The 14,978-nt window shown below is 41.1% G+C and overlaps 1 protein-coding gene across 2 annotated transcripts in view; it reads left to right on the top strand.

Moving 5' to 3' along the window:
• Positions 1–11,388, top strand: part of slc2a15a (solute carrier family 2 member 15a) — a 42,208-nt gene extending 30,820 nt beyond the window's left edge. For both annotated transcript variants that reach the window (XM_020103534.2, XM_069538849.1), the window contains 3 exons: positions 92–167; positions 7,722–7,849; positions 8,108–11,388. In XM_020103534.2, the coding sequence (XP_019959093.1) occupies positions 92–167; positions 7,722–7,849; positions 8,108–8,362 (459 nt within the window). In that variant the 3' untranslated portion in view covers positions 8,363–11,388. The remainder of the gene's footprint in view (positions 1–91; positions 168–7,721; positions 7,850–8,107) is intronic.
• Positions 11,389–14,978: the final 3,590 nt, after the last annotated feature.

The raw sequence follows: 14,978 nt of genomic DNA on the forward strand, positions 1-14,978 counted from the left end.
TAGCAGCGGGCTGATGTGTGAAGCATTGTTTGGAAGTAGCTCACTGTGATCATACTGATTTCTTCAGTTTGGGCTATATTTTTCCCTGCAGGCTCACTTATCAATCATGCGCTACATCAGTGTCTGCTGTGTGGTCGGCATCATCGCTGGCTTCTGTATCGGTCCAGGCAAGTGGCACTACAAAAAACAGACTCTCTCACTCATCCCTTATGATAATGTACACATACCAAGTTCTCTACAGCTTTCAGACAGATTTGATGGTATTTTCATGCAAAATATATATGTCCACATTATAGAAAACACAGCATTAAACTGAGCTTATGTATACCCTAATGTCATTAATAACTTTCAAATGTGAAGTTTCTGTACTGTGATGCATTCGAAAGCCAGTGAGTGGACAAATTAAGTAAGCTATGAATTAACAATTTTCTCCAGGACTATGACAAGAAATGGTAATTTTGATATGGGTCTATAATTATTAAGTTTGTCTGTGTCAAGGTTAAGTTTTTTGGAACAGCAGGAGATTTAAACAAAGCAGGAACTATACCAGATGATAAATATTGTTGGAAATAAAAGGTACAAACTTCTTTTAAAAACCATGTTGGAAAAATATCTTAGGGGGAGGAGGAGGAGTTCATGCTACTCATCATCCTCAGGAGATCACACTGTGATACTGGATTAAAATAATGAAAAATCTGAAGCACTTTACTCTCCCACAATTTGGGCTCAGATGCTGGAAACTTACAACAATGAAAAAGGACCAAAATTCCTCACATCTCTCAATTGAAGATGCTTCATTGTAATCAGGGGGCATTAGTTAATGGTCCTGATTAATAACTTGTGGTTGTGAGGATTTGTGGCAATAGAAATATTTAGACCCTTCATCTTTAAAAGTGTTATAAAAAAAAATGTAAGCACTCTTTCGAGATAATAAACTGGTACTGTAATTTCACCAATTTCCATTTCTGCTCAGCACGTTGACATCCCCTTCTAGTAAACTGTAAACATTCATTAACCCATGGTGATGGCTTTGTTGAGGCAGTACAGGTAATGGACATTTCGAGGTAAGCTACAGAGTCGAGAGTTGGTGGGGGGGGTAACAGAGAAAGAAATATTTGCTGACAATAGTTTGCCCCGCCCGAGTTTCGATGAATACCTCTGAATGAGTCTCTGAATAACTGCCAGAGGTGGCAAAAGTACTCACACTCACTTACTTAAGTAAAAGTACAGATACTTGTGTAAAAAAAGACTGGTAAAAGTAGAACTACTGATTCAACTCCTTTACTCAAGTAAAAGTAAGAAAGTCCAGGCTCTGACTTATGTACAAAAGTAAAAATGAATTTTTAACTTCAATGACACATGATTCCTTTTGTGATAAATTGGCAAAATTAAAAAAATTGTAGGCAAACAAATTAGGATAATTTTCCTCTTTTGTTTACAACCTGCACAGAGCTGGTACAGAGAAAAAAAATCACAGTCTAGTTATGCTACCAAATTTCAGAAAGAATGATAAAGACTGAACTGAGGTCCTGCATGAGCACCTGGATAATTTTTTACCAGGGAATAAATGGATGGAGAATGTGCTCATGTTGATTAAGTCCCTGCCCTTTGTACACACCACCCGTCGCTACCATAGATTGGATGGTTTAGTGAGGTCCTTGGATCGGCCTGCCAGAGTCGGTCACGGCCCTGGCAGAGCAACACGATCAAACTTGACTATCTAGAGGAAGTAAAAGTTGAAACAATGTTTCTGTAGGTGAACTTACCGGTAGGCTCATTACGGGTACAGCCGCTCAGTCTCGGTTGACTGCAGCAGCCTGTCCAACCTCCGGACGCTTAGGGTCTCGTGCTGCCCCCCCGACAGCACACACGCCGCCAGGGCCAGTGTGTCTCCCAAGGCAGGGGGTAAGCGAGTGAGCGAGAGAATGTCTGCTTCATTGACCAGGATCCCAATGGCTTTAGCCTCAATATCACAGACAGTGGCATCAGGGACACAGCAAGTTACTGCAGAAGTTGTTTTGACATTCCTAATGATAGAGTCACCTATGACCTGACGTGGATGTTGTCTTGTGGACAAGGAGCTGGTCACCCTGGTTACAGAGTGTCAGTGTGGACCACGGGAGCTCAAGGCTGCCGGTCTAAGGCAGGTACCACTCTCCTGGCTTTGCAGGCTACGGCGGTGGGCTCCTGACCGACAGTGGTCATGGCGATGTCACACGGTAGGAGTTTCCACATCGATTTTTGTTACCCTGGATGACACCCCAGGGTTCCGAAGGAGTGGGTGTGAAACAAATCTGTGCCTTTGGCTCCAGGTCTGGGCCAGGGGTCCTCTGCAAGAGACGATCTGACGGTCAACATCAGGTTGGAAATCTGACCTTCGAGTTCAGTGATTTTTTGTCTCAACATCCATTGCAGTCTGGAGGAGAGGTAGCTCTCCCCCCCCCGAGACTCTCACCACTCATCACCCCCACATCCCCACCCCAGTCATCCTCCACCCCCTCTCCATAACAGATGATCAGGTGAGGAGTCAACTCAAGAATATCAAGGCAAGAAAGGACCCGGGCCCGACAGCATCAGCCCCAAGATTCCTCAAGGACGGTGCTGATCAGCTCTGTGTTGTGGTCAGGCACTTATTCAACCTGAGCCTGAGCCTGGAGAAAGTCCCATCTCTGTGGAAGACCTCCTGTGTGGTCCCGGTACCGAAGACACTGCGCCCCAAGGAGCCTAACCAGTTCAGGCCTGTTGCCTTGACTTCTCACCTGATGATGACCATGGAGAGGATCATCCTGCAACACTTGCGATCGCTGGTGGGCACATAGCTGGACCCCCTGCAGTTTGCTTACCAGCCTGGGATTGGGGTGGACGACGCAGTAATTTACCTGCTGCACAGAACGCTGCTACACCTGGAGGACAGCAGGAGCACTGTTAGGGTCATGTTCTGCAACTTCTCCAGTGCTTTTCACACCATCCAGCCGTCACTGCTCAAAGTGAAGATGGAAAGTATGGGAGTAGCCCAGCACCTGGCTGCATGGACAACTAACTACCTCACCAACAGACCACAGTTTGTGAGGCTCCATCACTGTGTGTCTGACGTGGTGCCCCTCAGGGTACGGTGCTCTCCTCCTTCCTCTTCACCCTCTACACCTCAGACTTCACCCACAACACCACCCACTGCCACATCCAGAAGTTCTCCGATGACACAGACGTTGTTGGATGTGTTTCTAAAGGGGAACAATCTGGAATACAGGACGGTCATCAGGGACTTTGTCAGCTAGAGTGAGCTAAACCAGCTTCAGCAAGACGAAGGAGATGATTGTAAACTTCCGGAGGAAAGCATCCCACTTCACACTGGTGAACATCCAGGGATCGGACATAGAGGTGGTGGAGAGCTACAAATTCGTGGGTGTTCACCTCAACAATAAACTGGACTGGACTGACAACACCCATGCTCTTTATAAGAAGGGCCAGAGTCGCCTCCACCTGCTGAGGAGACTGAGGTCCTTCGGAGTGTGCAGGGCTCTCCTCAGGACTTTCTATGACTCTGTGGTGGCCTCAGCCATCTTTTATGCTGTGGTCTGCTGGAGAGGGGGAAGCACGGACAGAGACAGGAGCAGGCACAATAGACTTATTAGAAGGGCGAGCTCTATCCTGGACTGTCCTCTGGACTCAATAGAGGAAGTGGGGGAGAGAAGGATGTTAGCTAAGCTGACATCCATCATGGACAACACCTCTCACCCCCTACACTGTGGGGTCCCTGAGCAGCTCCTTCAGCTGTAGACTGTTACACCCACGGTGTAAGAAGGAGAGGTTCCGCAGGTCCTTCATCCCTGCTGCTGTCAGGCTCTACAACACCTGCACCACCTGATAATGTTGTAGTTTCCTGTTCATGTCTCGACTCATTACTACTCACCATGGCTGTATTTTTATTTTCATTTATCCGTATTTACATTTCTAATATTTCTAATGTTTTTAATATTAAAATTTACCACTTGTCCACAATGTCTAAAATCACTTACAATGTACAATATTATTTATATCATAATGGATACACTTACCTTACCATAGTACTAGTACTACTACATGGTCACTTCACATTGCAATATTTTCTTATTTCATTTATGCCTTGTCATGGTCACTTACTTTTTGCAATATTATTTATACTATCAAATTAAATCAAATCAATAGCCCAAATTCACAAAACACATTTTGCCTTAGAGGGCTTTACAATCTGTACAGGGAGTGACACCCTCTGTCCTTAGACCCTCGGTTCGAGTGAGGAAAAACTTGCCCACAAAAAAAATCCTTTTAACAGGGAAAAGAAGGTGGAAGAAACCTCAGGGAGAGCCACAGAGGAGGGATCCCTCTCCCAGGATGGAAAGACATGCAATGGATGTCACGTGTACAGAACAAAGCTACAGAAACATATTGTACAATTACAATGAAAGACAATGATTACAGTAGCAGTGGTTAGCAGTGGTGGTAATATGTAACAATGCTACAATAATAAACAAGTTAATATTAATGTCATGGAATTATGACTAATAGTAATAACAAGAGTGGATGTCAGGCAGGGCCATGGCAGTAGTGGGAACCACGATCCAATACAGGGAGCAGCCATGATCCATGAGAACCTGCTGGACGAGAGAGCACAGAAACTCCAGGGAAGAAGTTTAGTTAGTAACATGCATTAATGAGACATGTATGTTTAGAGATGGGGATGATAATAGAGAGAGGGGGGGGTCCACTGGCAGTCTTGTCCTATAGCAGCATCAGTGGAGCTGGAGGCCAGGGTGATCCCGTCTAAAGTAACTATGTTTCTAGAAAGAGAGTTTCCGAGGTTTTTAGGTCCAATTACAAGAACTTCAGTCTTGTCTGAATTTAGCATCAGAAAATTGTAGGTCATCCAACTTTTTATATCCTTAAGACATTCTTGAAGTTTAGTTAACTGATTGGTTTCATCAGGCTTGATCGATAAGTATAATTGGGTGTCATCGGCATAAGAACGAAAATTAATGGAGTGATTCCTAATAATGTTCCCTAAAGGAATCATATATAAAGTGAATAGAAGTGGTCCTAACACAGAACCTTAAGGGATTCCGTGACAAACTTTGCCATGTACGGAGGATTCATCATTGACATGAACAAACTGAGATCGATCTAAAAAATAGGACTTAAACCAGCTTTAGGCGGTTCCTTTGATGCCAATATGATGTTCCAGTCTCTGTAAAAGAATTTGATGGTCAATGGTGTCGAATGCAGGACTGAGATCTAAGAAGGCAAGTACAGAGATGTGTCCTTTGTCTAAAGCCATTAGGAGGTCATTTATGGTCACTTACTTTTGCAATATTATTTATATCATGGTCACTTACTTTGGCAATATTATTTATATCATGGTCACTTACTTTTGCAATATTACTTATATCATGGTCATATTACATTACAATACTTTTTATATCAAGCCACTCTTTTATTCTCAGTACCCTTTTGCACATTGTCTGTTTGCAGGTTGATTGTTTTCTTTTTTATTGTGTATGTTACAGAAATTTCTGTCTGTTTTTTTTTCTGGTTATTGCCTTTTCCATTTTAATTTCTGTAGTGTATACTACACTTTCTTTCTGCTGCAGTATATCTTATCTAATCTCGACGTTTTTAATTTCCACTCAGCACGTCGACATTCCCTTCTAGTACTTTGTACAAGTGTAAGTGCTGAGAGGAATTAGAAGAAGAGATCATATTACTCCCTCCTGTCTTAGCTTCTCTGCATTGGCTCGCTGTAAAATTCAGAGGCAGACACCATATTTACATATAAGGTTAGACTTAAGACATCCCTTTTTCGATAAAGCCTATAGGTTTGGATCAGGTGAGTCCTAAACCATCCCTTGGTTATGCTGCTAGAGGACTAGACTGCTAAACTCCCATCATGCACTGCCCCCCCTCTTCCATTCTACCCTCTTTTACACCCATCTCTCCTCTCATCCCCATTTTTCTCTGCACACCCGGTCAAGACAGATGGCCGCCCACATTGAGTCCGGTTCTGCTAGAGCAGAGTGGTCTGCGAGTAAATTTGATAAAACACTATATTTTAAGTTAAAAGTGTTTCTCTTGTGTGATGATGGATTGCGAATCAGAAATTGCGATCATAATGGTGGATCCTGTATCGTGCTAACTGATTGTGAGAGGAATGGTAGATCCTGTATCATGCTGGCATCTGATCGTAGTGGTGGACCATGATCGAGGTGTATCCTGATCGTTGTAGCTGCTGATCGTGGACTATGATTACAACAAGACAGCTTGATATACAATATGTCTACTCAGATACTCGACCATTACTGAACATAATTACTCAATTCATTTACCTTCCATCTTGCTACAAACTGTTTACTCTAACCAAAGCTGCAAATATTTATTTTTTATTTTTATTATTTTTCTGATGTTCTCCATTACACGTGGCATCTATTGCACTTCTGTCCGTCCTGGGAGAGGGATCCCTCACATGTGGCTCTCTCTAAGGTTTCTATGTTCTTTTTCCCTTTGTTGAGGGTTAAGGACAGAGGATGTCCCTATGAGACAAATTGTGATTTCTGAATATATAATACAAATACAATTTGATTGTGTGTCTTTGTCTCTGTGTGACTCCAAAGCTTAGTGAGTAGCAAAAATGTGGTTTTTTTTTCCAATATTAAATCAATATATAAACTTAAACTGTAATATTTGAATAGGCTCTTTTGTTGTGTTGTCGGACACTGTCTATGGTAGTCGTGATCTGGTTAGGGTTAGGGTTAGGTCATTTGCTGAGTATTATTCTCTTTGCAACTAACATACCAAACATAAGGGTCTGCTGTACAGTATGTGGCAGTGCAAGAGAAACTACAGAGCAGCCAAACAGGGCAACCAGTGCTTCAGGTTCAATCCATAAATCATACATTTCAGAACACCATTTAAAAATATCCTGCCAGAAAGGGTACAATCTTAGGACAAAGCCAAAAGGTGTGGCCTAGAGGGCCTTTTGAAGATTTACATCTGTCACATAACAGATATATTGTATACAATTTTTCATTAGAATAATGTGCATGACAGCACTAGACCCAATACCTCAGCTCTATGGAATAAAAATTGGCTAAATAGGCACTCATTATCATGGGCCAGAAATTTGTTTTTCTAGAGCCCAACGTTTGAATGGGAAGTGGATTGCTCCTCTTGCCTACGCCTTTTGCAGACCCTGTTTTGTAAGAAGGCAATAAATAAATGAGGCCCCTAATCTTTTGTAGTGGATAGAGTATAAACAGAAGAGTTATATGAACAAATTAGTTTTGGTTACTGTGTCTGTTTTTATTTGTCATGTTTTTAAATAGGTAGCCAGTGAAACTGCTCAGCCTGATCATTACTGTAACACAATAACCCTCATGATGACCCAATTCTAGTGATGTTAGTTGTGTCATCAGCATTAATTCATTTTTGAATTCAAGAATACACCATTACAAACTGGAGGAGTTTTGATTAAAAGATGTGGACATAAAAAAAGACACTATCATGTTGCATTCGCTTATTTTTTAAGATTATCCCATACAGGGGACTAAAAATCTGGATATTTTGACCTTGCTAAACATTTAACATTTACCATTTTGACTATTCCATTACCAGTGAATTAGGCACAAGATCCTTCAACAAAATTGAATGATTTGTATAATGTTTTTATATGTTTGGCTTTCTTCCTGTTCCAGCGGGCGTTCCCTTCCTGGTCACAGCAGAGCTGTTTAAACAGTCCCACCGCCCAGCTGCCTACATTGTTGGAGGATCACTCAACTGGCTGTCCAACTTTACTGTGGGCTTCATGTTCCCCTTCTTACAGGTGAAATGCAGTTGATCATGCTTATACAAGGCACTATTACTACCACTATTAAGACCCGGAGCGATTCATTATTTGCCTATCTTAGTCTTGTTATTACACATACAGACACAGTTATGTCTTTAAGAATAAACATATTCATTTATTAATGATATAAACATTTTCATAAAATATTATTTTAGTCTCAGACTGTCTCACTAATGTTTCTATCCTATTCTCTCTATCCTCCCAATGATTTATCTGTCTGCTACATCCGATCAGATGTCTGCTGGATCTTACTGCTACTTGGTTTTTGCCACCGTTTGTGTGTCTGTGGCTGTCTATGTCTACATCATGATCCCAGAGACCAAAAACAAGACCTTCATGGAGATCAGTCGAATGTTTTCTAAGAGGGAGGCAGTCTTAGAGACCCAAGGCCTTATCCATGGGGACCAGCTGAAGCTGAAGAAAATGAATGGATATGGCATTGTAAAACATGCATCGCTGGAGTTAGACAGCTCCTCTTCTGTACCTTAGCTGAGCTCAATGTTCTCACTGGGAAAACAAAACCAGTTATTTGATCTTATCTTCCTTTTTGTTTTCAAATGTTTCATAGGCTTCTCTTCCTCTCAGTAGTAGTCACACTCTATTTTACGCTGTTGCCCCCTAAAAACCTCCCTTCAGACATTTCTACCGATCAGTGCACTGCCTTCCTGGACTTCTTCAACTCCAAAATCAACACCATTCACCAACAACTGGCCTCATCTTCCACCCCCTCAAACGACCCAACTTGTACGATAACCATTGACCAACCTCTCATCAGCTCCCTCTCCAGCTTCACCCCAGTATCAGAGCACACCATCTCGGAACTCATCCTAAAAGCCAAAACGACCACCTGTCAGCTCTATCCTATTCCCACCTCCCTTGTCAAAACCTGTCTGCCGTCCATTTCCCCCATGATCACCAACATTATTAACTCCTCCCTCATCACTGGTACTGTACCCCCCACTCTCAAACTGGCTGCCATCACACCCATCCTGAAAAAACCCGGTGCTGACCCAGCTGTCCTTACAAATTACCGGCCCATCTCCAATCTCCCCTTCATCTCCAAAACACTTGAAAGGGTGGTTGCCGCACAATTACAGTCCCACCTCGACCCAAACAACTTCCATGAACCCTTCCAATCTGGCTTCCGTCCAAAACATAGCACCGAAACAGCCCTGGTCAAAATCACCAACGACCTCCTCTGTGCAGCTGACTCTGGACTACTCACTATTTTCATCCTCCTCGACCTCAGCGCAGCGTTCGATACCATCTTCCACCCTCTGCTCCTGGACCGCCTGGCTGGCATTGGGATCACTGGTGCTACACTCTCCTGTTTCACATCTTACCTCACTGACCACCAACAATTCGTGCAACTAAGGAACCACAAGTCTGGGTGTTCAGGTGTTTCACTGGGTGTCCCCCAGGGTCAGTCTTGGATCCACTTCTTTTCACCATCTACCTCCTCCTCCTGGGCTCACTCCTCCGTCACCACGGGGTCCATTTTCACTGCTACGCCGATGACACACAGGTCTACATCTCTTCCAAACCCACTGCTGCCATCCCTCCCACTTCCCTCATCACTTGCCTTGGTGACATCCGGAGCTGGATGACCAGAAACTTTCTGAAACTGAACAGCAATAAAACCGAGGCCCTGCTCATCGGCTCCAAATCCACTCTCACCAAATCACAACGCACCCCAGCTCCACCCATCATCGTCGACGGATTCCCTGTACCCTTCATCCCCCAAGTCAAGAGCCTCGGCATCATTCTGGACAGCACCCTTTCACTTGCACCCCATATTCAAAACATCACTCGGACTGCATTTCCAGACTCCGCCCATCACTGACCCAATCCAGCACCGAAATCCTGGTTCACGCATTTGTCACATCACGCATCAATTACTGCAATGCCCTCCTCACTGGACTCCCCACCAAACTCATCAACAGACTGCAAATCATTCAGAACTCGGCCGCCCGGATCATCACCGGCACCAAATCATCAGATCACTCCTGTTCTCATCCAACTCCACTGGCTCCCTGTACAATACCGTATCCACTACAAAAACCTTCTCCTCACCTACAAAGCTCTCCACTACCTAGCCCCCACTTATCTCTGCGACCTCCTTCATGAATACACTCCCTCCCGGACCCTCCACCCACCATGGGTGCCAGAGCCTTCAGCTGCTCAGCACCCAGGCTCTGGAACTCCCTCCCCCCACACATAACACAGTCAGACTCCATCACATCATTCAAGTCCCAACTCAAGACCCACCTGTTTAAACTGGCATACTCCCTATAACCTGACACTGCAATTCACTTGTTTTTATGTTTTTATGTTGATGTTTTCTCTTTTTTTTTAACATTGTTTGTGAATATTTAATCTTTTACTTTGCTTTGTAAGGTGACCTTGGGTGACGTGAAAGGCGCCTCCAAATAAAATGTATTATTATTATTATTATTACTCACCAAGGTAATAGCTAAAGTTCAACAGTACAAGACAAAGGAGCAATCAGAGCATCAGACAGATTGGAAACAAAACAACATGTTAGCTAAAGAAAACCCATCACAGTTTACATGCCCACTTCCTGTACTTCCCGTAGATGTGCACATTTTTTCTTCCAAATTAAGAGCTTGGTTTACTTTTCATCTCGATAAATTGCTGTTTTTTTTTTTTTGCAACAGCATTGTATCAATGTCACCATGTTTCCAGATCTTTGTTGTTACTTTGATGAGTACCATGTTTAGTTGATAGGAATGACAGCCCAAGTTGTAATAAACTAGATCTTTTTTTAATAAACAATTGAAATTAGTTTTCCATGTAGGGATAGGCATTTTAAAATTAAACCAAACAATGTCCGATACAATTGGATGTTATTTTTGTTGTTCTTCAAAAAATATTTATCATTAACATTGCACTCATTCAAAGTATCATTAAGGATAGGCCAGATCATAAAAGAATCTGTCTCACCGCTAAGACGTTTGTTGGCATGCATCACACTACATGAATACAAGAAAGAAACAACAATCTTAAGAAGTAGGACACAGATTTTCTTTAATTGGACAAATGATGAGGTGCATCTGCAAGTGTTTACCTTTTGCCTTCACCATTGGTAGGTTAGTGGTAAATGACTATAAACCAATGTGACTGATGGTGTCATTGTTTCCAAACCTCTCCGTTTTTGCCTTTCCATACAACAACAAATCCTGGAGTTTCCAAACCTCTCCATTTTAGTTGCTTGAAAACTCCAGAGTAGTGTGGACTATCAGGTGAAAACATGGCAACTTAAAATGTAGTAGTGTGGATGCAGCCTAAGAGTGGGTATGCCATCAGTTAACAATAGAAAAATTACCCATTGACAATGAACATGGATGAGACATACACAGCTCTATAAATAATCTTCAACTGACATTATTTTTGCTTTCATAACTGCTTCCACGTGTCTGTAAACTGTGATTGATGTCGATAGTAGTTACATTAAGACAGTCAGAGATGCATAAATAAAATCCACTTTTAATAAATTGCACGATTTCCAGGTATTTGAACTGCAGTTTTTCATCAACATATATTTACAAAGAGGTGTAAGCATTACTGGGGTTGTGGCATATGAATATGAGGCATAAACTAACCTTTTAATTTTTCAAAACAAATCTTTAACCATCTGTGTATTGCAGTAAAAGTAATGATTGTCATGTTACACACTGTATCAGAGTACTGTGCACTATTCAAAAACTAAAATCCAGTTGTTTGAATACATTTGTGCAGCAACCTTTTTACATTTTTGAAATATAACATAACTGAATTAATATTGTATAACTGTGAAACACATCAAATTTCATTCATTTCATTATGCGTATGTTGTGTCATTTTTGCAGACTTTCCCTTTAATTTTCTCAGTCATTGTGCATTAAAGGGACATGAAATTTGATATGAGCATAGTAAGAGGCATCATGACGAAAAATGTATATCAAATTAGAGACTCTAACTATATAATATAGTTGTGTTTTCATTATTTTTGCCACTCCAACAATCTGTACCACTTTACAGTATAAGATTACTTTATTCTCCGATCTGACCCTAGGGGGGCCGTAGCATGTTGCCTTTGCTTGAACACTCCACAGATTTTTGTGTTGCCTTGTGTTCATCATCATCAAGTTGCCAGCAGTGCTTTCTTTCTCACCAAATGATAAAAATAATTGAACAGAGGTCAGCTCTGAAGTACTTTATTAATCCCCTTTATTAATTCAAATGTCACAGAGCTCCCGAGAAAGAGGTGAGGTATAAACATAGTAATATAAAAATCAAATAAGAGATGCTTTATTTTATACAAATGTACTTTTCCTAGAGTGCTGTCCTGATGTCTGCTTAAGCCTCAGTTTGGAGGCTGATAATATGGATTAAAAGCAGTTTACCTGAAGCGTTATGTAATACATTAAATCACACCTCTGAAATTCTCTTGCACGTGCCTTCAAAATTAACCCTGATTCACTCCTGACCCTTGGTGGTCAAAAAGGGAACTGTCCAACTGTCAATTGCAATAACCCCCTCATAAATCATTTGCAAAACTAAATGTAAGTGTTGTAAATCCTAAATTATGTGCATCACTGGCACACATGCATGTGCATCTGCTTGAATATGTACAGATACGTAAATAGTCTTATTAGAGGTCTAAAACTCCACAGGAAAGTTTTAATGAAGCCATCCTTTCACACGAACAAACACACACACAGCCTGAGCTGCAAAAAATTCAGAGAAAGTATCAGTTACCCAGCATCACTCATCAAAGAACATGAAATTATATGCAATATTTTGTTGATAATGTGCTACAATTCTCGTCACATCAAGAAGAATAGATTTCCTTGAGGCAGAGTCATAATCAGGGCTTCCATCATAACTGGACAGGGATATGAAGATTAATATTTAGGTTGAATCCAGCAGGTCATAAACTCCAGCTTCCTCATGTCTCTAGGTTACAGCTGGTATTAAAATCTATCCTGATTGATCCAATTACAAGTAAGCAGCACTAAGTACATGTGTACACACACCCAAATGCATCAAAATAAACATTTATTCTCATATTCCCTTAGCATGTTGGTTACAGATTTAAGAATTTTGTTTTTTCTTGATATGATATGATGAAGTCAGGCTATAATGCACTGCATATACAAACATACACCTGTCTCTTTCTGTGTGTCTCTCTCAAAAAGTCACATCCGGACCATGCTTCAGACCTGTACTTAGCGCTGACCTCTGTCCTAACCTCTGTCTCTCAGAGCTGTTGATATATTGTGTGTGTTGATGTGTAAATGCTCTGGCAGATAGCTGATAAATGTAGCACTTCTCTGCTACCGACTGGAAGTGTTTTGTGACAGAGCTATTACGACCCTCTCTTTATTCTTGGCACCATGCTGCTACACAGACAGCTCTGTTGCATTGTGCACATTTCCCCCTCACATAAATACACCTCCATACGGACCAGAAATCCCCTGAAAAGTGTCAGAACATATGTGTATTATGTTTACAGGTTTACAATTAGTGTAACATTTTATCTTAAACAATACTGTACAGTTTTATCTCTTCCAACCTATAAAAAACAATCAATCAGAGCAAGCAGATAGCAGATGATTCTGCAGAATTTATAGACATACAAGTATAAGGGTCTACACATTTGAGTAGGCATAGCTCGTAAGTAAAGGGTCACAGGCCAAACTTAAATGATTTAAAAGGAATGTTAACCAATGGTAAAAGGAGATGAAAACTAAGAAGGGGCTGAGCAGAAATGGAGAGTCTGACATCTGTGGATCTGAAATGGCAGAGGAAATCCAGAACATCAGTGACATCTAAGATGACAACTCTGCAGCTCATGAGCTTAATCTATGACAGTCAGCTTCAGGAGCGATAACCCAGTTGGTGAATTGATTTTACAGTACCTTAATTTTACGGCACTGTATTCATTCACATTGAAACTGACATTACAATAGCTGTGGTTTAACCTGGTTTTAATTTTGTGGTACTTTATTCATTTATTGATATTTAATAGGCAAGTTATAATATAAATATGTGTACTTAAACAGCTTTTAAATGCACATTAGTTGTATTTTAAGTGACAGAAAAGGATGCCATGGGTGTGTTTGTGTGTTCATTCAAACAAGAGAAAGAGATTTTTGATGTTTAGTGTGTGTGTGTGCATGTGTAGGAAAAGCGATGTAACTTAAACTGGGATGTAGTTTAGTTTTTGTACAGCATTTTGATTTTGGTATATATATATATATATATATATATTAAATCCATAAAAAAGTAAGAAGGGCCCCCAAAGATAACCCACTGTTGCTCAACTGTCCACGGTTCCTCAGCTCACAGATCAGACAGGCTGAAATCCCACTTCACCATATCATTCTCACAGAGATGAGGTGGGGGTAGTGTAGGAGTCCTGGATCTGTTGTAAATGTTAATCACAAATGCCTTGTCCTGGGGCTACAGACATCGCCACAGATAGTGGTATGCTAATGTAGATGGCCAATAAGCATTTGAGCTGTGCTGGTTTCTGCTGAGTGTTCCTCTATTCACGTTTACTCTCACCTCATTAAAGGCAAGCACGTGTTGATTGCAGCCTTTCATTCCTCAATGTGTAAGTGTTATAGTGATTTTCCACCTGTTGCCTTTGATGTGAAAAAGCAGTGTGTGTGTGTGGTTTAAGTGGAAATGTAAGGCTATTCAAAGGTTGATAATTAACTATTTAATGGTATCCTATCCTCATGTGCATTTGAGGACATGTTTAATCTCTTTGCTGCTGTATGGAGGATTTGTTATAACAACAAATGTGCTGTAGCATATTATTGACATTCCCTCATTTAAGTAATGCAGGACGTTCCACCACCTACCATAAACTTAACAAAAGTCCAAGGTGAAATAGGCCAGAAGAAAAATAACAAATAATCAAATAATAAAAAAATCATTAAAATATAATACAGTCATTTGTGGCCAGAATTTAAAAAACTGATTTGAAGCTTCTGACATTAAACTCCCTACAGCAGACTGGTTTACACAGATCTTGATGAAAAATAGATAAACAGTTTGTACATACAGGAGTTTTAAAGGGAATTTGTGTTTC

This window comes from Paralichthys olivaceus, chromosome 14 (assembly GCF_024713975.1).
Source record: "Paralichthys olivaceus isolate ysfri-2021 chromosome 14, ASM2471397v2, whole genome shotgun sequence".
Lineage (NCBI taxonomy): Eukaryota > Metazoa > Chordata > Actinopteri > Pleuronectiformes > Paralichthyidae > Paralichthys > Paralichthys olivaceus.